Genomic DNA, 22424 nt, shown 5'->3' on the forward strand with positions numbered 1-22424 from the left:
AACTTCCTTAAATGTTCTCTTTGACAAAGTGCAGGCATTGCCAGTTGACACTCAAAACTATTTCAGCAGATGTGGTTACAGAACAGCTCAGGGTTTGGCTACAAGCAGACTGCCCCCTTCATGCAACCAGGACAAATATCATGTACAATTTATATTTTGCTCTGTCGACTCCTTTTGCGGGGCCTCTTGCTGCACTGCCCCATCTAACTTTTTTCTTTGTTTTACAGATTCTTCTGAATGCTAACCTCAAAGTGAGAAGGACCAGCAGGGCAGATGGAAATTTCATAGGCAGATGAAAAAAACTTCACAAGAGTACTTAGGAACTGCAACATGCTCCAGATTCACTGTGGTCTCTGGGAGGTCCTCTGGGAGCACAGGATAATAAAGATGAGTAAGGTGGGGACTATAACAATGAAGCTGCAGGGAAGAGACAGAAAGGGGAACAGAAAGTTAATGGCAAACAGCGCAAAAAGTCCCCACTCCCAAACTTGAAGAAAAGGAATTAAGCATGGACAGCAGAGGAGAAAAGGAGCTTCTGCTGCCAGAAGTGTACTGGCTAACCACAAGGAGAGTGTCTTGTGTGAAGTAGTGAAACAGGCAATGTTAATTTAAGTCAAAAAGGTAGAGCCATGGAACTAACTAGAAGTGGAGATAGCTGTACTGCACTTGCTGTAATAGGATTTCCATCTTCATAGAAGATGCCAAGGATAAAATCCTACCAGGAAAGTCATAGTGTGTTGTTTATAAGGGCAATGAGACTGTATCAAGTAAAGATTCTGTGCAAAGGGAGCACATAATTTTGTTGTTCCTTCCCACCTTCGACTTCCCCACTTCAGCAAGGCCAGTTGAAGGTGGATCAGTCATCCTTCCCCAGGCTGTCTGAAGGAATCAGAAAGCATTTTCAAATGTCAGTGGCATGAGGGAGGAGAGAAATTGGAAGGAGATTAAATGGACCTGCAGGAAGTGCTCTAGCTGTAAGAATCAAAGATGGCAGCAATGGTCAGACAGATTCGTGCTGCAGAAACACAACGCTGAGCAAACCTCGCATCCTTTGTACCTTTCTTTCAAGAGTTTATCTGCCTGACAAACATTGAATAAGGGAGCTTCTACGCTGCCAGCTACCATTGAGTTTTCCGCATTTACCAAAATATTTTGCAAGGCACTGTACTCTAAGGATTGGCTACCCAGCTGACGGCTGTTACCTTTATTTTATTATGACAGAGAGCAGAGGTGGCTTACCCATCACTGTGGTTGCTGAGTGTCAGGGCTGAGACTGAGACATAGGAAAGCATCGTCTCCAGTCTCATAACCAAGGCACGCTTGCTGTATTAAGTTTCTTTGCATATGTATCCAAGTTGCATGTGCTGAGAGAGCAGGGGGCACTGCAGGCCCAGCCACGGCAGCACAACCAAGCCCCCCCCCCTTGCAGGGACTGCTGTTACTCCCAAGCAAAGTGGCAGATGACAGTGGCTGCCCAGATCCCAAGGCCTGTGATGGAAGAGCTCACACATGTCAGCAACAGCCTGTGACTTGGCATAAATGTCAGTGAAACACCAGGCACTGATGAGTGTTCTTTTTCTCTGTTCTTCTCACAAATAGCATAGGAACAGACCCTGAAGCTATATAGGTATGTAAAGCCCACAGGAACACAGGAGGCTGCAGTGAGGAGGGAAAGTTTTGGCTACTCTCACCTGATCCCTTCTGTAAGGCCTGAGCAGTTCCAGGACTGCTTGTCTTTGACCCAGGGAGCAGCTGTGAAACAGATGAACTTGCTCAGGAGTGCTGCGGTCCTCCCATAACTCCCATTGTGCAACACAAAGCACTAAAGGCAGACCTTGGAGAACACAGCTGTGAAGAAGCAAAAGGTGGGATGAGCTTTGCCACCAGGTGCTGTCAGAAGTCTGCAGGCAAAATAAGGCAGCCACAGCAAGTGATTCCAGTGGGCACCCTGTATTTAACACAAATATAACAGCTTTATAAGCAATGTTTGTTTCTTGCCAGAACCAGGGTGTCACAGAACAGCAGCTTCTCTCCTGCATTCTCTCAGACCTGTACATTTAACAGCTTTCACTGTCCCATCAACAAACCCAAAGCAAGCAAGAATTGTGCCATGGCTTTACTTGCTTGGCACTCACGGTGAGCTTTCCCTGAAGGGTGACATAATAAATAAACACGAAGAAGCAACCAAGCCAGCAGCTGTCTTGAGAGGTTGCCCGGCACTGCAACAGCAACTGCCAAGACCCCTCCTTGCAGAAAGATGGTCACTACAGCTGAAGCTCACTTCCTTTTACATAACACAGGCACCTTATCTCGTATTTCACACTCCTTGCTCTATGTCAGAGCTTCTGCCTCTTGCATGAAGAGACAGCTGATGGCACAGCGATAGAATAAAACAGTCCTGCCCTCTGCTGAAAGCTTTGATATCAAAGCAGGCAGAAGCAACAGCACTTGGAGCAGCATTTATTCTAAGCACCCTCTTGCAAAACCATCACCTGGTCTGTAGCCACCCCACATCCACTGCACCTCCTTTGCTTTCATCCTTTACCTTCACCACTGTACATCCCACCACCTACTACAAGAATTTCAATATCAAACATTTCCCTCACCCCCCGTGACTCTCCTACCTCCTTTGTCCTACCTATTCAGCAGCCTTTACCCCCCACAAAATACATGCAGAGGCAAGGTAGCCAGAGTTACCCTTCAGAGATTTTATGAGATAAGGTTTGTAGACAGAGCTTTTAAGACACACTATCTCCTGAACCACCTTGACTGGATCACTCCTCAGTTCTAGCAAATTCCTTTGTAGCCTCAACCCCAACCCATTCCTAGCACGCCCACTTCTTCTGAAATCTGTAAGAAATCTCTCCCAGCATTGCTCCATTATAATTATACTTTGCAGTGTGCAATACTGTCCTCTGCTGAATGAGCTATGATATTACACACGCAGCCTTAGAGCATTACCTTCAAACACCAGTAATGAACTCACAGCCAAGCAAAACTGAATTAATCTTACTTGTCCTTTTGCTATTCTGCAGTCTGAGCCACAGGAATCCTGAACGGCTCAAGGAGACCCTCAGGACCACAAAGGCCAATATATCCTCACCATCCCTGGAGATGGGAACTGCTGAGTGTGTGCCAAGACATACTGCATGTCCTGCTTGCAGCCCAAACCACAAAGGCCAAGGATTCACAACACCCCTCAGCTGACAGCTTCATCTTGATCTACAACAGCCATGCTGTCACATCAGAGGGCTGGGGGCTGCTACATCATGGAAAGACAAGTGGTCACAGATGCCACACTGTAAAAGCAGTGAGGTCTTGTGTAAAAATAAGCAAAAAAAAAAAATAAAATGACCACGACCTGGCTAGATCCAAAACTGAGCAGGCACATGCAGCCCTTACACTTACAACTCAGACGTAATCACTGCACAGGGGTGATGGGACCATGCAATTCCTAATTACAACCAAAAGAATAAAATTTCCCAAGAGAGGTCATGAACAGAAGAGCAAGAAAGATGAAGAGCAGCAGCACGCTAGGCAGAATGCGTCGATCTTATGTTAGTCTTGCAGTAACAGAGCAGCAAAAATATCTAATTGCCCTGCTTTGTTCATCTCCAGTACAGTGTAATGAACAGGAGATCATGATACTGGGGGACAAAGACCCCCCTTTGCTCTTGATCTCAACTTTTTCACTGTACTAGCCCAACTAATTTCAACTTTATTATTTTTGCTTTTCACAGTCAATCAGTTCTACATCCCAGACATAGCTCGCTCTTCTTCTCATGGTTAGGCATATTTTTTTCCACTTACTCGGTCAGATCCCACAATAGCTATTGCTACCCACACAGGTCAAGTCCAGAAGAGCGCAGCCTCCTTGGCAGGTCACAGAGAACACGACATTTCAGCTGCAGCACGGAGGGCTTTGAAGATCAGGGTCAACACCTTAAATGACACACCACGGAGATAGGCTTTTGTCCTGCTCCAGGTACTAACAGCTTTGGGAATGGGAGAATATTTTTAAGGTCATCGTGCTCATTTTCAGCTGAGAAATTATTATTTCTGAAGCATCAGTCTTCATTGTGGAATAAAGAATGAAAAATGACCTCTGATACACAACAGCTTTTGCTCAAAGCATTCAGGGTGCAGGAAAAACCAAGCTGCACTGGCACGATGCATGGTTCTTGCCCCATCCAGACAAGAGCCCAAACAAGAGCCTTGGTGTAGGCTCAGGTACTGACCACATTTTGGCTCTTCCCCTTCAGAGAGTTCTGAGGCAGCCTCTTAGCATAGGATTTCCAGGGTAAGGCAACAGATTAGCCTTCGAGGGAGGATTAAATCCACACTTCCCTGAGAGTAAGTACATCTGTGTGTGTAGATTCACAGATATCAGCTCAGTTCCCATCAAGCTGAGGCAGGTAATGTGGCCTTCAGACCACAGGTGGCTTTTTGTCATCCGGCACAGACTGGCTGACAGCGCAGAGTTCACCTTTGCCTGCTCTCTCCCAAGGAGGTACACCCAGACACATCAGTACTGTCATAGTGATCTCTCAACCCCGCATGAGTTATGAATTTATGCACTTTAAGACAGGATTACAAACTAGTGCAAGTGCACTGCAGGTTTCCTATATCACTTGGACACCTGTGTCCACATAAGCTCCAATGCATGGACTTTGAAAGGCACAGTCCCAGTGAATCCCATTCAAAAGACTGAGCCTCCCCGTCCAGACTACACCCCAGTGCAGCACTGCTCAGGGATGAAAGAATAAAAGACATGCTCTAAGCCTTCTTTGCACTGCTCCTACCAGCTGCCTCCAGGTTAAATCAGCCTCAGCCTGCTACCCAAGAACCTGCTTTAGTAAGAGCCCTGTTATACCCAGCCTCCACCTCCCACTATTCCACTCCTTGCCAACGGCCTTTGCAAACTACGTGCCAAATACTTTGCCTCTGAGGTGAAACACTCTTGTGAAACAACGACGTACTCAAGTTGTCTTGCAGCTAAGAATGTATTTTCCATCAGAGGCTGCAAAGCAACAAGCAGGCAGGTCAACAAGCAGGTTTACAGCCTCCACCGTTTTAAGCGAATAGCACAAAAATCAGACTGGCAGGCTTTGCAGGGCAAGGACCACTTCCAGCTCTCAGGTTTCTCACTGACCTCTACCTACCTGTATCATTGAGGCTATTGAAAAACCTCAAAAGGCAGCACAGCCTTTTAGCTGTCTGAAGCTAAGGGGGCAAGAACCCACTCATGCATTGGTCTTTGATAAACATCTGTGGAGGGGATGAAGGTTTTACAGCAGGTCCTGAAGAGATGAAGCCTGCTTTTGTTTGCTTTTAAGGAGAGGTTTGCTCTACTGATGCATCATTGTTGGCCACGACCCTGCTGTACACACAAATGGATTACTGATCAGACCCATGCCACTCACTGATGAGCACATGAATACACACATGGCATGGCCATCACATCCTTCCACGGCTCCTCTGAGGGACTCATCTCCCTGCCTTACCAGGAAAGGCCCTTCTTACCTTGCTTATTTGTGCTTTTTACACAGCTTTTCTAGTCCTTACAGGTGCAATCAGCACTACATTTTAAATTACCTCCTTTCTCTCTAGAGGTTAAAATTAGAACTTGTTGTTGTTGTTTTTGTTTTGTTTTTTATTTCATCACATTTATCTGACAGAGAACAAGCAACACGCAAATTCAAAATGACTACAGACTCTTGGAAGAAAGCTCTCTAGGAAACTTTTAACATCAGCTCTGACCCAGGCCACCTGTTACTACTCAGCATGTACACCACTGGGTTAGTTGTCAGGGTTGATTTCATCCTGCAGTCCACAATTTGTGGTCTTTAAGATCTGGGTAAGTGAGCCACAGTTGGTCCCCAGGATTACATGACCTCTGTAGTATTTTCCAGCTGATAATGATGCATAGTGGTCTGTAGGAAATTGTGTAATAGCACTGTAACATAACCAAAATGATTTGGACACCTCTGTTGGCAGTGCACACAGCCAGATGAGTGGATATTGTCAAACTATTGGATCTGGAATAAATATTTTCCTGAGCAGAACAGCCAGTGGTTTGTAACATAAGGTTTATCTGAAGAAAACAGCAGTAATGCAGAGCCCCTCTTAGGCTCATTACCAACAAGTCTTCTCCCTTTTCACAGGTGTACAACACAGCAGAGACTTCTGCTGCCGTTTTTTGTGCTTTCTGCCCCTGGAAGCATCAGAACAGTCGCTCTCCTAAGACTTTACAGCTCCATTGCCAGTCGCAGCCTGAACCAGAATGACACAAGCGTGAAATCAGTAAGATGTAATGAACAAGAGTGCAGCTCCAACAAAATCAGGAGAGGTTTCAGCCTGCTATCTTAATTCACTCAGTGTATTCTCCCTTGCACAGGGTTATCAATAGAAGTCCAGCACATTTTCCCTATTCAGCTTCTGGAGCCCAGCACACAGAAATGAAGGAAGTCAAAAAGCTAACAGCTGCTTCTGAACGTTTCTGCAAGCAAATGCTCCCTGATCTCACAGTAGTTTTATCACATTCAAAGCTACATTATTTTAAGTAGTGTGAAAACCCATGCTAACCCCGTATATGAAAGCATTTATGTGGATCTTTAAAACAGTTAAAACTTCACATTGCCTTAGCGTAACTCAGCAAGGACCCACACTTAAGCTAAGGCAAATTGACTTTGAAGAATGCACAAGCTGTTTGGTCTAACCAAGAGCCTGGCTGTGTTAAGAGCTGGCCCTAAAGAGGGTCAGACATAGCCCTGGAGCAATCAAGCACGAATGAACTAGTGCAAAAGCACCCTTCTCTATCCCAGGAAAACATCTATACTGGATTGAAGCAGCTGTAACCCATGCTAAGCCAGCATCACTGCAGCATCACTGTATCAGGTCCGCATCATGAGATTACAGATATGGATTTCCTAGAAAATCCTGTTCCAGTGCTTGTAGGGGCAATCAAAAGTCAGTGCAAGTCTGAATAAAGTATTGTCATTCTGCAAGCATTATAGGCTGAGTTTTCAGAGAAGCTCTGACAGGGATCTGCCACACATACATGTGTGCAAATAATATAAATATGGTTGTATGTCTGCGTGCATCAGGGAGAAAAAACACACATACTTATTCTCCACACAAAGGTGGAAAAGTTCAGCTTCTTCCAACAAACCATGAAAATCAGAGGAAAAGATCCACAGTCGGGTTATGTGGCCATTAATCGCTTTCCTACTGCTTGAAAAATGGTGATTATTTTCAAAATGCAGCCCAAAGAACTGCATTCGGATGCTAAGCCTGTGTGGGTGTATGCACACATACACTTTTCCTCCTGGCAAAAAACAGCACTGATTTGTGACTCTAGATTCCTGCAGAGATTGTGTTTATAGTCACAGCCTATACAGACAGCACAAGTTCACACCCAAAGAGATTTTATTTAGAAAAAAAAAAAAAAAAAAAAAAAGAGGAAAAGAAAAACATTCCCTCTCTTAGTGTCCCCATACTTGGTGAAATGAGGGCAACTTTTCCCTCCACAACTCCAAGTGTGAAACCTACAGCTCAGAGTGCTGGGAACCCCTGGGACTAGAGCTTAACATTCAAGCAAACGGTGGGGTTTCTTATTCCAGTGAATGCCCAGGGCACTGTCAAGCCACCCTTGTCAGCCTTTTTTCAGTTTCAGAAATGTGTTGTGAAAATAACAAGCCACAGAGAATTTGCATTATCTTGGAGAACTCCCATGCCATCAGAAAGCTCTCTGAGTTCTGTATCCACTTGACAGTAAATTAAACAAAAGCAGAGCTTCTGCAGTTTTGTGAGCACCTGTTATAAAGCTAGCCAAGCAGCTCTCTCCACGCCAGAGCCTGAACCATCATCTACTAATTCTAAGCATTAAAAACAAAACAATGAATCCTTTTCAGACATACTTTTTCCCATAAATCTAGTGTGTTTTCCCGCAGAATGCTCACTGTCCAAAGCTCTTCTACAAGTAGGACATAGTCTTTATGCTATGTAGATGACAGAATAAAAAAGCTCACCAAATTGATGACACAAGGTTGAACTGTTGGTGCATCACTGCCCTGAGCTACCAGGAGCTTTTTGCCCAGGGCCCCTACCCTGAGCAAAACCAGATCTCGCTGCTATATCTCAAATCCAGCATCACTTTTACTATCGTTCCCACCCATCTCATAACCTCTGCTTTCCAAGACAGCGCAAGACAGTGGGTTGTGCAAGCTTACTACAGCTAAATCAGAAGGTGAAGGAATTAAATGAACATCCCCAGCCTCCCCCCAGTCTGTTACCGGATTAACAAGAGAGAGAAGTAGCACCTTCCTACATAAGACAGAGAAGATTTTGAAATGTGGTAGGAAAAATGTCAGAGAGGAACGGAATCAGATTCCCTGCAGGCTTCAAACGAGATGGGAACAACAGTGTAAAATCAGTGTAAAATCTTATTTCCTTTAGAAGAGTGGAGAGCTGAGCTCGAAAGACTGCCCCCTACCAAGGGCAGAGACATTCAGCATGACAGAAGGCTCAAGCCTAGCAAAGCATTTGCTCAAGAACTTCAGCCAAGAAAGAGGTGGATTTAAAAATATCTATTCTGTGCTTTAAACAGTCGCAGGCTTCATCCATCTCTCTCCTTCTCAACTCACAAATGGGACCAAGAACACTGTATAACAACAGTGTTACATGTTACATACGTCCTTACAACCAATGAAGTCTGTAATCTACCTGCAGAAATCACCTTGCTGGAGGCAGGCACCCAGAACAAAAACCAGGGCTAGAGTTCAGAAGAGGGATTGGACAGTGTCGTGGTACTGAATTATGATTTTATTTTGTGTTATACAAGCTAGCATAAGTGCAACAACCAAGAGGCACACCTCCCAGAGCAAGCTGTTTGTTTGTAGGGTGTCACATCCAACTGCCTCCTAAGGACCGAGCACAGGAAGGGAAGGCAGAGCAGCTTCTTCATTAAACCAAAAGCACAGGGACAATGGGACCGTAGGAAGCCCTGCAGCCCATCCCTTGTCCCAGGGCAGGATCAGCTGTGACTTATCAGCACTGACAGGCATTGACTCAGAGAGCTTCAGGAGGCCTCCATTAGCAGGGGAGGCTCAACAACCTCCCAGGCAATCCACTCCAGTGCTCCACGGCTCTCAGAAACAAGGTCTGCACAGAGGTAATTTCTTAGGCCAATGATCTTCCCGTAATTAAGTCTTCTCTGTCCTGAAGCACTAGATGCTATCCACTGACTCTGAACGTGGAAAATCAATAGTACAAGTTTATTTAGCTACATCCTTCCGGGGCCCTTGTAGAACACACACGCATCCCATTGCAACAGGTAGCTGCAGAACTCAAGCACTGCTGATCAGTCAGGTGGGTGGAGCACCTAATCTTCAATAATATGTTTTGTCACTGAGGTTTTCAACTAAACACAAGCGTAGGGCAGTAAGTAGCAGGCTCATAAGAAGATGAGTCTCCCAGAGGACCCTCAGACATGATAAGTAGAAAATTAGAGGAGCTTTTACACAACCAGACCCCAAAATGTACAGTGTCTGAAACAGAGCTTGGGAGAAAGGCGGGATGTCCAAGGGCTACACAGCTCTCCTCTGCTGGCAGGTCCAGTCGCAGGGTGCACCACACACCCTTCATTCCTCTCAGGCAAGCGACCCCTCTCGTGTTCTCAAGGCAAAATCTCAGAGAGGACTAATTTGCAAGTTTCATCTAGTCTGATGCATTCATTGACTTCACAAGACCTCTCTGTGCTCTGCCCCCAGAGCTCTATTTCTGCACCACAGGAGGCTGTTTGATGCACAGTTTGGCATTTTTGCTGAAACCCAGAGGACAAAGAAAATATCTTTATTGCAGCCCTGGCTTCCTGGCTCTCGTTTGCCTTTAAAGCGGTTGTTAGCAAGGAGCTAAGTTTAGGAACAGAAGGCACATGCCTTCTGGCAGCTGCCTGTACTTGAACAAAAAGACCTGGAGAGAAACTCACACCCATTTCTTCACAGCAAAAAGAAAGGCTCGCCCCCTGATTACAGCAAAAGCCAACAAGGATTAGTACTTTACCAACACACCTCTTGTCTTATTCAGAGCAGAGGGCTTGGCAGAGAGGAGAGTGCCTTAAGAACACTGATTTTCTTTGACGCTGCTGAAATTATGAAGGCTAAGTCTTCACTGTGACCCAAAGGCACACCATGCCCTGAATAAGCAGTGAATAAATGTAGCGGGGAGATGAAGACACCAGGTTCAAGGTATGATCTCAAGAGCAACACAGTTCAGTTTTAAAACTGCATATCTATAGTCCTGAAGAGTGAAGGAAGAGGAGCAAAAGAGGTGGGAAGGCAGGAAAGAATAACACGCTGAGCTGTCTATTGCCACAGCTTCTAGCTGAAGCAGCTTTAGCTGCTCCTAGAATCTACATTCAAGAGGTACGTGGTGTAGTTGGATCCCAATCACACTACACAGCACCTTTGCTGGGACTGCTTCTACAACTCCACAGCACATCGTTAGCAAATCTAGCCTGTCAAGATCTCCATTAATGGAAAAGGAGCACTATTAATTAATTGTTAGATTTAGAAACTGACTTTCAATGAGCAGACGAGAAAAAAAAAAAAAAAAAAGGGGGGGGGGGGAAAAAACCACCAGTGAAAAAGCCACAAATATTTGCACTGATTAAAACTTTGTTTCTTTCCCAGGAGAGGGGAATCTGATTGTGGGGATATAGGACTAAAGCATGCAGCTGTAACCACTCATTAGTACCAGCTCATTGTTACATTAGTATCAGCTCATTGTTACATTCAGTCCCTATGTTTCCTGTATCAACCTACTGAGTTGTTTAAACATCTTTTTTTGAAAACAAAAACAAACAAACAAAAAAACACAAACAAACAACAAAGTCAACATACTATACATCCGAATAACTAGCAACACCAACTCTGAATTTTGTCTGCCAACTTCTAGACATTACAACAGGTTTAAAGTTAAGTAATATGGGATGACGTAAGATTTCCAAGGACAGATTTAAAATGCAAGATAACAACATGGACTAGACAAGCAGCATGCAAAAACTGTCAGGGTCTCCAAAAGCAGCTAGCAACATCACACCCTTTAGCTCTTCCCTCCACACAGGAGCAGGGTGTGTATACAGAACATCCCATGACTGCATAGCTGCTCTCCCTCCCCAAAAGCAGATCAGCTCAAGGAGATAAAAATGTATACTGCAGCCAGGCGGCTGCACTGTTATCAAGATCAGCTCACCTTGACGGACTGTTTAGAGCCCCAGATTCCTTCACCCTTCTAGGAACGATCAGCCAGAGTCATCCAGTGCCGCTTACCGAGGTGTTTTGTAGCCCCTTTCTGAAGGCTCCTGTTGCTGCTGGACACTGCCATGCCCACCTTATGGTTATGAGGACCCATAACCAGGTTAATGAGGAAAGCGCTGGGAGTCAGCAGGTACAGATTGTCACTACGATGCCACCCTTACGCATGCATGCAATAGCCCTAGAGCTTTTAGTTAATGCAATCCACATTTTGCCAAGAACTGTAATTGCTTTGAAATTACTCCATCTTAATCCCTATCCCCAGCAGTCTTCCTCAGAGCTGCAAGTTCCTTGCTTCTGCCTGCAAAAAGCTGGGGGGTGTTCCCTTCTCTCCCAGCCCTCCAGGTTTTATCCCGTTATTAAAGGAAAAAGCAGAATGCTAGGGTAAATTCCAAACTCACTCATCCCCTTTCTCTGAGGTTTTTCTGGGTGATGGTCTTCTCTTCAGCTGCCATGGGCCTCTTTTGCAACTGCAACTCCTTGTTGCAGACAAAAGGGTTTTAGGTGCAACACACCTGGCTGCCCCAAGAGTGATGGGAGGGAAGAAAAGACAATGATTATAAAAAGCACAACGTAACCCTTTGAGAAATAAACATCTTGCACCATAAAGGGAAAAAGAAGGAAAAAAAAAGCTAATCCATACCCAGGAACAGCATTTCAGCTGCCTTCAGAATAAGCTGATAAAATGTTTTTGTGGGGAAATAACATGCAGAGAGTAAGGCCAACCCGAATCTCAGCAGCTGTAACTCCACTTTGGATTATTCCAGCAAGTTTGGTGTTAGCCCAACCAGAATGGCACTAAAACTGCCTCTCCAAAAACTGCGGACTTGTATCAGGAATAGTGCAGCCAGCAGGGGCAGGGAGGTAATCGTCCCCCTGTACCGTGTTCAGCTTTGGGTCCCTCACTACAAGAAGGACATCGAGGTGCTCAAGTGTGTCCAGAGAAGGGCAACGAAGCTGGTGAAGGGCCTGGAACACAAGTGCTGTGAGAAGCAACTGAGGGAACTGGGGGTGTTTGGTCTGGAGAAGAGAAGGCTCAGGGGAGACCTTATCGCTCTCTGTAACTGCCTGAAAGGAAGCTGTGGGGAGCTGGGGTCAGCCTCTTTTTGCAGATAGCTAGTGATAGGGCTAGAGGGAATGGCTTTAAGTTGCGCCAGGGGAGGTTCAGGCTGGAAATGAGGAGACATTTCTGCTCAGAAAGAGCAGTCAGGCACTGGGACGGGTTGCCCAGGGAGGTGGTGGAGTCACCATCCCTGGGGGTGTTCAAGGAAAGGTTGGATGTGGTGCTTGGGGACATGGATCAGTGGGGAAAGTGGTGGAAGGGGTGTGGTTGTACCAGATGGTCTTGAAGGGCTTTTCCATCCTTAATGAGTCTACATTTAACACCATCACAGCACCGCCTGGGGAGGGCAGCACACACCCTATAGCGCTGTTTCCCCACAACACCCCCGCGCTCCCCCAGCCCCGAGGCCCCCCCTGAGGGGGCTCAGCAGGGCCGTCAGGAGGCGGTGGCGGCGGCCATCACCCCTTTAAGCTCAGCCCCCCAGAGCCCCGCTCCCTCCTCCCCTTCCTGCGGGCGGTGCCGCCGCTTTTAGGGCCGCCCCGCGGCGGCTGCCGGAGCCGGCGGAGCAGCGCGGGCACGGGGCGGCGGCAGCAGCAGCGCCATGTCCTGAGGGGAGGAAAAAGAGAAGGAGGAGGAGGAGTTGGCGGCGGCGGCGGTCGGCGGCTTGGAGCCCCCACCACGGAGGGGTCGGTGGAGCAGCGGGCCAAGGGCCGGGCCCCCATGAAGGAGAAGGAGGCCGGGGCGGAGCGGGGCAAGCCCGCCACCTACACCGGGGACAAGAAGGCGCGCATGGCGGCCAAGACCAACAAGAAGTGGGTGCGCCTGGCCACCGTGCTGGCCTACGTGCTGTCCGTCTCGCTGGCCGCCATCGTCCTCGCCGTCTACTACAGCCTCATCTGGCAGCCGGTGCGCGGCGGCCCCGGCACGGTCGCCAACTCCTCCTCGCAGCCCCACGTTTCCCCAGCGCCCGGCTCCAGCTCCCCGCGGCCTCTCGCCACCACGCAGGAGGCAGCGGCTCGGAACGGCCTCGCCCAGGCGGGGGGAGGCCCGAAGGAGCCTCCTCCATCCCCGGCTTCTTCATCTTCTTCTTCTGCCTCCCCCTCGCCGCCTCCTTCCAAGGGCCCCCCGTTGCGGCCGGGGTCGCACGGAGGCGGCGCCCCCCCCTGAGGAGCCCCCGCGGTGAGGGCGCTGGAGGCTGACCGCTGGAGGACGGTGGCTGCGGGACATCCTTATTTAACCCTCCTCCTCCCCAAAATTCGTCCTCCGAAGGGGGGTGTTGGTGGCTTCCTTCTGGGCTAGCTTCTCCCTCTGACCCCGCGTTGGACTCGCGAGCTGCTGGTGCCCGGCTGTCACCGGGAGGATGGCGGTGGGGCCCCAAAGCTGAGGCTGTTGGCAGGACCGGCCGGGGACAGTGTGGATGTAGAGGCTGTAACCCGTTGTTTAAGTACCGAGTTTTGTTTAGCCGATGAGCATAAACTTATTTAAACAGATGTGAAAGAGGTAAATTGACTTGTTTACTACATTAAAATATTTTCCCAAGATGAAAGTCTCTGTAACACAGCATATTCTCTTTGGCGATGGGCTTGGGGGGGGAGGATGGGGGTGAATGTAGAGCTGGAAGGACTCCGGGTAGCAAAAATGACTCGCCTGCTGCGACAGGCAGCTCTGACATACCATGCTGTTGCTTTTAATTTGTTGTTGGTGTCCTTAGGAGAAACCTCTGTGTGTGCCCAGCTCCCTCCAGCCTGATGATGAGAGAAGGTCTGAGCTATCCCAACGGGAGCAGGTGGGTGCTGGTGGTGCCCTGTATGGGCTGGCTGGGCACAGCACCTTGCTGGCACCCCAGGGCCCACAGGAGGTAGGTCTGTGCAAGCCTAGCCTGCACTGAGCAGGCTTTACTCAGAATATGATGCTTGCCTGTTGTGCAGTCTTCAAGGCTGATCTGCCTTGCTATGTTCATTAATGATGGGTGCAAAAGAGTGGTGTTTAATGGCTGTAGGATGTGGGCTCTCAGCTAGGAAGCCGCCAGACCGAGCAGCTGCTCTTCAGATGGATGGTTTCGGTTGAATGAGTTAACTGTTAGGCTGCCAAGCTATTCAGCATCCCTGGGAAATGGTCCTTGGAGCTCAGATTGCCTCTGCTGAGGATGAAAACCGTGCTCTGATGAGTTGTGTTTCAGTTGTACGAATCACATAGGTACTGTAAAATATACGGCACTCCTGTTTTATTGGACAAATAGCTGCTAAATCAGTATGCTGTGGACCAGTGGTGATGTTAGGCCTGCTTCAGCGGCTCGAGTGTGATTTTCCACCTTTATACAGTTTTTTGGGCAGCATGCAGGCAAGTCTGTATGTTGTTACTGTGCTGGAAAAGGAGACTAGCTGGTAAGAAGGAAAAAGATGATGCTTAGTCATTTTGAACAAAAGTGCATGTGTGATCGTTGCCACCTTTCTGCAGGGCGGGTGGAAGAAAGCAAGCAGTGGTGCAGGAGCTGAGAAGTCCCAATCTGCTGTATCAAGTGGCTGCCCTTCCACACTGCAACCTCCAGAGCTGCTTCTAAGCTCTTCCTATTTATCCAGTGTAATGGCAGGGCTCTGTTTTGTAGCTGTGGCCAGGCAGTTCACTGGGTTTAGCCCCATGTGTGTTCATTCTGTAGCAGTGGGTGACTTTGTTCCTTGGCAGTTCGGTCTGTGACTTGCTGATACCTGCTCATAGGGCTGCAGCGTGCATGCAGTGGCTCTGGCTCCTGGTGATGATGCTGTTTGCTGTCTCCCATATCTACATCTGGTTTTAGAAGCAAAGGCTTACTGCAGCTTCCTAAGAGAGGAATGGTCAAAGCAGGTGCCAGTTGAGTTTAGTCTGTCTCTTGGCTCTAGTACTAAATGCAGAAGCAGTTGGGAAATGTCTCTGGCAGGGAGCTTGTGTTTAATTGTTAAAATTATCTTTAAAGATAAATAAAAGCTGGGTAGAATTATACAGAGACAAGGAGTTCTCTGGTGCTGGTGTACAGCTCAGAACTGGCGAGCCTGTAGTGGCTCTGAACAGTGCATCTGATGTACACTGGATGTACGTAGGCTCCTGGCATTTTTCCTCTTCTTCTCAGGAGACTAATGGGGCATGGCTGTCTAGAGCAGATGGAAGAGGAAGTGAATTGAATTAAATGGGCTGCATTGCCCTCTTCCAACCTCTCGTGCGTATCTGTGGAGGGATGCCTTGTATTCAGGAGCTGTAACAACTTAAAGCTCTTCACCTGATTTGTGGTTTTGGTGGCAAAGGATCTGCAGGACGGTGGTTGTGTTCAGATCCTCTTTATCAGAGGGAATAGACCCATTGGTGGTGTTTGCCTCCCTTTCTGGTGCTGAAAATAGTTGGTTAGCCAGAACTAAGAGGGCTATGGTTGTTCTCGTTCCTCTATGGAAGTGCAGGCTTGATGAGTTCCCAGGCTGCTTCTGTATCCTCTTTGCTGATAAATTGTGATTTAGGTGAAACACTTATTCCCCTACCTGTTACAACTGGCTGCGGGGCATCCTGTTACTTCGCTACTGCTGTACCAGGTGTGCAAGGGGAAATTTTGACTCGTAAAGGTATTGAATGATTTCAAACTGCTGGCCTAATGGCTAGGAAGATTTTGTAATTTGAACAGTGTTTTGCAAAGCTCTTCTGGACCTAGGCTTTTCAGTTTAAATCTCTTCTTCTATGTCCTTTCCCCAGCTGGGGATTAGTATTCAGAAGGACATTAAGTTGTTGTCTGCCTTCAGTGAGCCCATATTTGTGCTTGTTTATACTCTTCATGGGCCAAGAAATCGGTGGCTAAATGCACTTTGTAAGTACTTCCAGAAATCAAAATGGCTTGTCTGGACTGGTTTCTATGTGTAAGTTAACTCCTAGTACCCTGATTTTTTAGAAGTTTTCTGGGGGAAGGTAGGTTGGCTGCAAGAGATAAGGGCTGGATTGTCTTTCAGGGCTGTGAGTTCTTGCATTACGTTGCAGTTGTTGTACTGAAACAGTCATCTGCAACTTGACCACACTTTTAGTGCCATGAAGTGGTGCAGTCACCAGCTTTGGCTAAACCTGAAATTTAAGAAGCCAGACCACGTTGTTGTCTGTTGCATTATATTGGTCTTTCCCTTAATTGTTTCTGTTGGGAAGTCACTGAAGTAGGTGAGTGTTTCTCTAACCACTGTAATAGCATCAGGTGAGATAAGGCACAGGCTTTTACGTTGTTTCCTAGATAGAAATCACTAACACTGCAATTTGTGGTGATGTTCCCTTGGAATTGCTGGCAAGATTGATCCCTTTCCACAAATGCTGTCCTGCGTGTTCCTTGCCTGCAGAACTGTGTCTGTTTCCAGTGTGTGAGCAGACCTGTGAGAGGGAGCTGTCTGAAAGGTAGTTTGGATGAAGGTAAGTCAAATGTCCAGCGTTGGATCTTAGGCCCTTTCCTTGAGGGAGTATAAGAATGTTAACAGGAGTGTCAAAACCTCTCGCTATGGGATGTTCCTGTAAAGGAATGATGGTTCTTAAGGATATGGCAGGACTAGCAATATCTGTACTTCTGTTCTTTTCCCTTGAGCTTTTTATTGATTAAAAGCACTAACGATTCTGTAATGCCAACTTCCCTGCAGCAGTTTAAGTTTTGGGTTCATTTTTCAGGGTATGAATCCCAGATTTTTGTTCTCAAAGCCGTGAAGAGTTTGAGGCACAGCAGTCACTGCATGTTTGTGCTTCAGGTGCAGCATGGTTCTGAACTGCACTGACACAGTGCATCATTGCCAGGTGTCAGGAGAAAGTGAATGACACAGTAGCTTTTAATTTTCCAATTCCTAGTCACAGTAATTGCTTAAGAGGATGGAGAAAAGACTAGGTCATGTTCTGGTTTTCCTTTTTGGCTGAGAAGGGTCTCACGAGTGAGGAATTGGACTTCAGGTGAGAAAACTAATACTACCTCATCCAACTCCCATGTGACAAGTGACCCTCTAGCACTCGTGCTGTGCTACATCTGTTTAGATCCTCATAGAAGGACTCAAACTGCAAGCTGAGTCAAAAGGAAGTGCTGCCTAAAAGGAGCAACAGGTGAAGAGTTAGCTAATGATGTCCAGTCAAAGGTGCCTCTAGATCAGGGGGTATTTTTACAATTTCTTTGGTTTTTTCTTGTGTGTAGATGCCTTTGGGCTTCACCTATCTATTGAGACGCAATACTTGCCCATCTGTCTGTACACCCTAGTCTTGTCCCATTGAGTTCAATTTGTTCAAGAAGTGTGTTATGATTTGCATGCAGAAGAACCAGAAGGAAGGGAAATAGCTGGAAAAAAAGTTACTGGAGCATGTGATGTGAGCCAGCTGCTGGAGCACATTTTTACCTTCTGAAAGCTACCTTTTCCCCCAGCATATCTTCTCACTTGGTCTCAGCAGAATAAGGGGAATTGGATTAATCTTCAATTTTTAGGACTGGGCTGTAATTCTCAGAAGGAAGGTGTTGCATTTTTACTCCAGATGTTGGCTTAATTCATTAGTGTGGCTGCAAAGCAATCCTGTGGTGTAGTGTCGATAGTAAAATCAGTGTCTGTCTCTGAGCATTGTGGATCTCCTTCAGAGAAGCCTAAATTAATTTCAGTGGGCCACTGGAGAGTGTTACACATGTGTTTGTGTTACCAGTGACTGGCTGGGAGTCCTGGGAGGAGCTGGTGTGAGCAGAGAAGAGAATGATAGGAGAAACAGTCACTTTGGAGCTGGAACGTAAAGCAAAGGAGGTCAAGTTTGACTTCTGACTATTCCGTATGTCTTCGGAGGCAGTGAGCTTTGGGAACACCTCATTTCTGGTTAGCTGCTGTGTTGCTGCACTGAATTGGTGTGCTCAGGGCATGGCTGCAGGCTTCCCAGTGTGTTCCTTTCGCCTGCCAGCAACTGTGAGGCTGTGAACTGGTTGAGCTATTGTTGTACCTTGCCAAAGGAAGGCAGCAGGCGGTATTTTAGCTTCACAGCAATGCTCTACCCTGCTCTCTATCTCTAATTGACTATAAGTATTCCTTGTAACCAAGAAAGCACTAACTACTGTATTACATACTTCAAATACAAAAACTTCTCAGGAAATGCCAGCTTAGCTTCAGGCTCCTATGCTGTTTGCATCTGGAGTGGAATTGGTGTGGAAAATTTGTGAATGTTTCTGTTCTTTCTACTTTTAGCCTCTCTTTATAGGGCTTTACTTAGGAATTTGTGTGGTAGCCTTCTGCTGTAGTATTAGATTTGTTGAAATAAGGAATGGAGAGCCAGAACTGCTGTCAAGATATTCTCTTGTTGCCTCCTGCAGTCATTGGCCTTGTGAAGCTCTGGAAAATGAAGTACTTCCAACCTTGCCCAGGTGTGTTTTTGTCCTTAGGATGAGTTTAATCATCTCTTTAAATCAAGAATTGATTTCCTAGTCTGAAATCAATTTTGCTACAGAGTTGTTGCATTGAAATTGATGGTAAACTTTGCCAACCAGCAGTATCTCAGTGGCAAGCCGTTCCTCTGGCTTAAAGAAAAAAGGGTTTTCTGTGTGAGAGCTGCTGCTCTTTTCCTGTTATTAAGAATAATTAAGAGTGAATTTAACAAAACCCCTGAGCTATCAAGCACTGCTGGGAGGGAACAGGTGCCTCTCTAGGCAGATTAATTTGCACTCTACAAGCTGCTGTTGCATTTGCTTGCAAGAAAGGTGACATTGCAATGAGGCAGCTTTGACACCTGTGGAAAAGCAAACCTTGTGTTTTGAGGCAGGTTGTCATCATTACAGCGAGCCTGCTGGGTGGGTTGACTTCACCAGACCAGGAGGTGAGTCCTTTCCTAAGGGCTGAGTGATCTGAATTGGAGCTCTTGCTCTTAAAAAGTTAATGCTACAAATTCTGCTCACATGTAGAGAAAGCCCTGAATAGAGGGCTGAGAAACACTAAGAAACTGGAACTTTTTCTCATAACTTTTATTTAATATAAATAACACCTCTACATCAGATTTTTCAACTCTTCAATCTTTTCTCTCACTGAATATAAGAAATAGCTAGCCACAGCTTTTTCATTTTTTTTCTGAAAAATTCCAATCCAGGCACCAACCAAAGTGCGTTCAAGCAGGGTGTTGGTAAGCAAGAAGAAATTACGCTGAGGACAGGCACCATCTGCACAGCGCAATCCACAGAGCTTGGTACAGACTCGATCCTTCCCAGGCATCATGAAGTGCAAAGTTGCTTGGATTTATTAAGGGTAGGGGGGAAAGAAGGGGATGGAGGGCAAAGTGTTTTTTCCTTTGAAAGAGGAAAGTTGTTCCTATATCTTATGTCAATGAGATAAAATATAGCAACAACTGAAGTTGGATTTTTATCTCTACAACTAAGTCCTGGGCCAGAGGCTATGTAAAAGTTGCTCTCTGCTGGCTGCTTGATTGCTGCTGGAGTGCAACAACAAGCTCTTGATCAGAGAATATTCTGTGTGTGGGCTGAGGCAAGATGGCAGTGATCCTGACTGGATCAAGACTGAGGTCAGTGAGCTGTTTTCATCTTAAAAAATAAATAAATAAGCAAGTGTTTGAGCCAGTTGGTTGAGGAAAACCAGCCTTGAAGTGATGGAGAATTTCCAGGACCCGGAGCAGTCTTATAATCTGGTTTGCATCTATCTGTTCTCTTATCTGTTGGGTAAGTCCAAATAAACCCAGTTTGGGCTTGGGTGGGGGAAGGCATTCCTACTAATAAAACATGAAAGCAGCACGCTCTGTTTCTTGCTAATGCCTGGTCTGGAGCCAGTAACCTCTCCTGAATTTGGCACATAGAGGGAGGTTCTCATGGTTGTCTTCCATGAGATAGGTACTGTAGATCCGAGTTACGTAGAATAGCGAAGTGTTTATATGTGCAAATATTAGTTTATTAAAACAGCATACAATAGTTCAGTCCACACATGCCAATGCCATCACCAAGGCAGTCTGCCGTTTTGGTTAGCCAATGCATCTTGCAGTAACATTCAATAAATCTCCATGCATAAGTATCTGCACATACATTTACTCCTGAAACTGCTTCAAGTTTTAGGGCAGTGCTTCTCAATGAGGATGATAGCCTTGCTTGTTTTGTCATTTAGAAGTCAGGAATTATGTAATTCCCTGTGTCTGCTTTCTGCCTTCTTAATGGGGAGGCACATTTCAGCCAGTTCCTAGCTTGCTGTCACTCTTTCATCTGCTTGGAAATCTAAACAGCTGGGATTTTTGCTCATTTATGCTCTGAGTGCTCATTCAGTTCCTTGATTTGAAAGGCACCTTTTAAGGCCAGGACAAAAGGTATCCTGGGCAGCTTCCAAGGGAGCTGTTACCCTCTTACTTGTGCACAAGGCTAGGAAAGGCACAACCAGGAAGGTGAAAGCAGTTGACAGGAAGCCTGGACTTTCAGCTCCAATTTGGCTGGGGTCCTGTTGCCAGCTCCTTCCTTGCAGCAGGGTGTTAAGGGAAGTTATTGCATTTGTGCTGCCCTCCTCCTTGCTGCAGGCATCTCCACTTAGTGTAGCCTTTGTGCTTCTCAGTCTTAAGCAGGCTCAGTGCTTTGCCAAGCTGCGTACATACCTGCTCAATGCAGCAGCCACCTTACTTAGAAATAAAGCATGTTCCTGACGTGCTCATTCAGCATCTGCTGCTTCTGCCCTACCATATCTAACCGGAGGAGAAAGGTGACCTTGGAAAGGATGAGATGCTGTGGCTGCTATGTGCTTGTCAAAAGCACCCCAAGGAGGCTCTGTCCCCTCTGTGCCCACAACCTGTGCAACTCTCATACATCTCTGCCACCACTTCAACCACGTACAAACCCCTACTGCAACAGCTGCCCTGAGCTCTACTTCTTCACCCACCTACTGCACTACAACCTAGCACCTCTCACCCTGTCTCCTAATGCTCTGCTTTGTTGCTTGTCCCCACGCAACCACTGGGGAGAGCTCACCCAACCCCTGCTGACCTCCAGGCACACACTGTTCCCTCTTAGCCTTGGGGAGGGAATGGGTGGGCTGCCCAGAAAGCTGAATCTTAACTTTAAACTGAATTAGTTATTAAATAAAATAAAGTGCATCCAGTAGACGTTTCATTGGCTTGCCACACAGCTGCAATATAGGCAAAACAAATACCAAAGAAAAGTGTAGGGAGTGTGTGTAGCCTTTCCTGTCCTTTGGCAGCAGGACAGGAAGGGCTGATGCTGAAACTGAGTGGGGAATGGTGAAGGGGGAACCCTGTCTGTGGTGGATGAAGGGTGCAGGGCAGGTGCTGAAAGCTGATTTCATAGAAGGTCAGAGCGAGGACAAGGCTGTGCTCCTCTTCTCTTCTCATCCACCACCTTCAGCACGTTATCCTGGTGAAACAAGAGCAGAAACAGTAGCAGGATTATCAGCCTTTAGGGAACTGCTGAACAGTAAATTAAAAGTGTCTGCTGATCTTCAATGTGACCTTCCTGCATGGCTGGGGCTGCTTGGGAGATCCCAGCATCGCATAACCCAGATACTGACCTGCCAAGAGCCCCAACCTGGGGGCTCTGCAGCCCAGGGGACGCACCAAATGTGTGAGCCTGGGGGAAATGTGTTCCCGCTCCTCTGGGCTGGATAAGACTTCTTTACTTTCTCCTTTTGGCTTAAGGACACTAATTTTTGTATGTTTTTGTGTGTGCTCGTATAGCACCGGAGCCCCAAGAAGAGGGACTGATTTTGGGTAGGAGTCCATGGCCCACTCTTGTGAAACCTGGCCTGGGGATGCAGCTTTTGTGTTCACAGGAAGGGGAATGAGCTTTTCTCTGGGGAAAGTCCTAATCTGTGACTTGAGGCTGTTGTTCTGTATCTGTCTCTAGACGTAGATACATTGATTTCAATTAGGAAAGACAGACTTTTTTTTCCTCTGGTTGCCAGATGCTTGTGTGCTGCTCAGAGCTGCTGAGTTGGCATTCGCCTGCATCCATGTCTAAATCCACAGGTCTGCCTTTTGCTGACGTGGATTTCAACACCCAGAGCTCACAAGAAAGGATAGAGGGGAAACAAAAAAGGAAAAACCAGATGAAATACCATGAG

The 22424-nt window shown here is 46.8% G+C and overlaps 2 protein-coding genes across 5 annotated transcripts in view; one reads left to right on the forward strand and one right to left on the reverse strand.

The window, feature by feature from the left end:
• Positions 1–12879: 12879 nt before the first annotated feature.
• INAFM2 (InaF motif containing 2) lies at positions 12880–13924 on the forward strand. The gene has a single exon (XM_027458898.3). It carries the CDS (start codon positions 13099–13101, stop codon positions 13543–13545), a length of 447 nt encoding a protein of 148 aa, XP_027314699.1. The 5' UTR covers positions 12880–13098; the 3' UTR covers positions 13546–13924.
• A 5391-nt stretch (positions 13925–19315) lies between these two features.
• CCDC9B (coiled-coil domain containing 9B) overlaps positions 19316–22424 on the reverse strand; it is a 54869-nt gene continuing 51760 nt past the window's right edge. For all 4 annotated transcript variants that reach the window (XM_013099168.5, XM_072038656.1, XM_072038657.1 and 1 more), the window contains one exon: positions 19316–21718. The gene's annotated coding sequence lies outside the window, so the exon portion shown is untranslated. The remainder of the gene's footprint in view (positions 21719–22424) is intronic.

The sequence above is a fragment of the Anas platyrhynchos genome, chromosome 5 (genome assembly GCF_047663525.1).
Source record: "Anas platyrhynchos isolate ZD024472 breed Pekin duck chromosome 5, IASCAAS_PekinDuck_T2T, whole genome shotgun sequence".
Taxonomy (NCBI): Eukaryota; Metazoa; Chordata; class Aves; order Anseriformes; family Anatidae; genus Anas; species Anas platyrhynchos.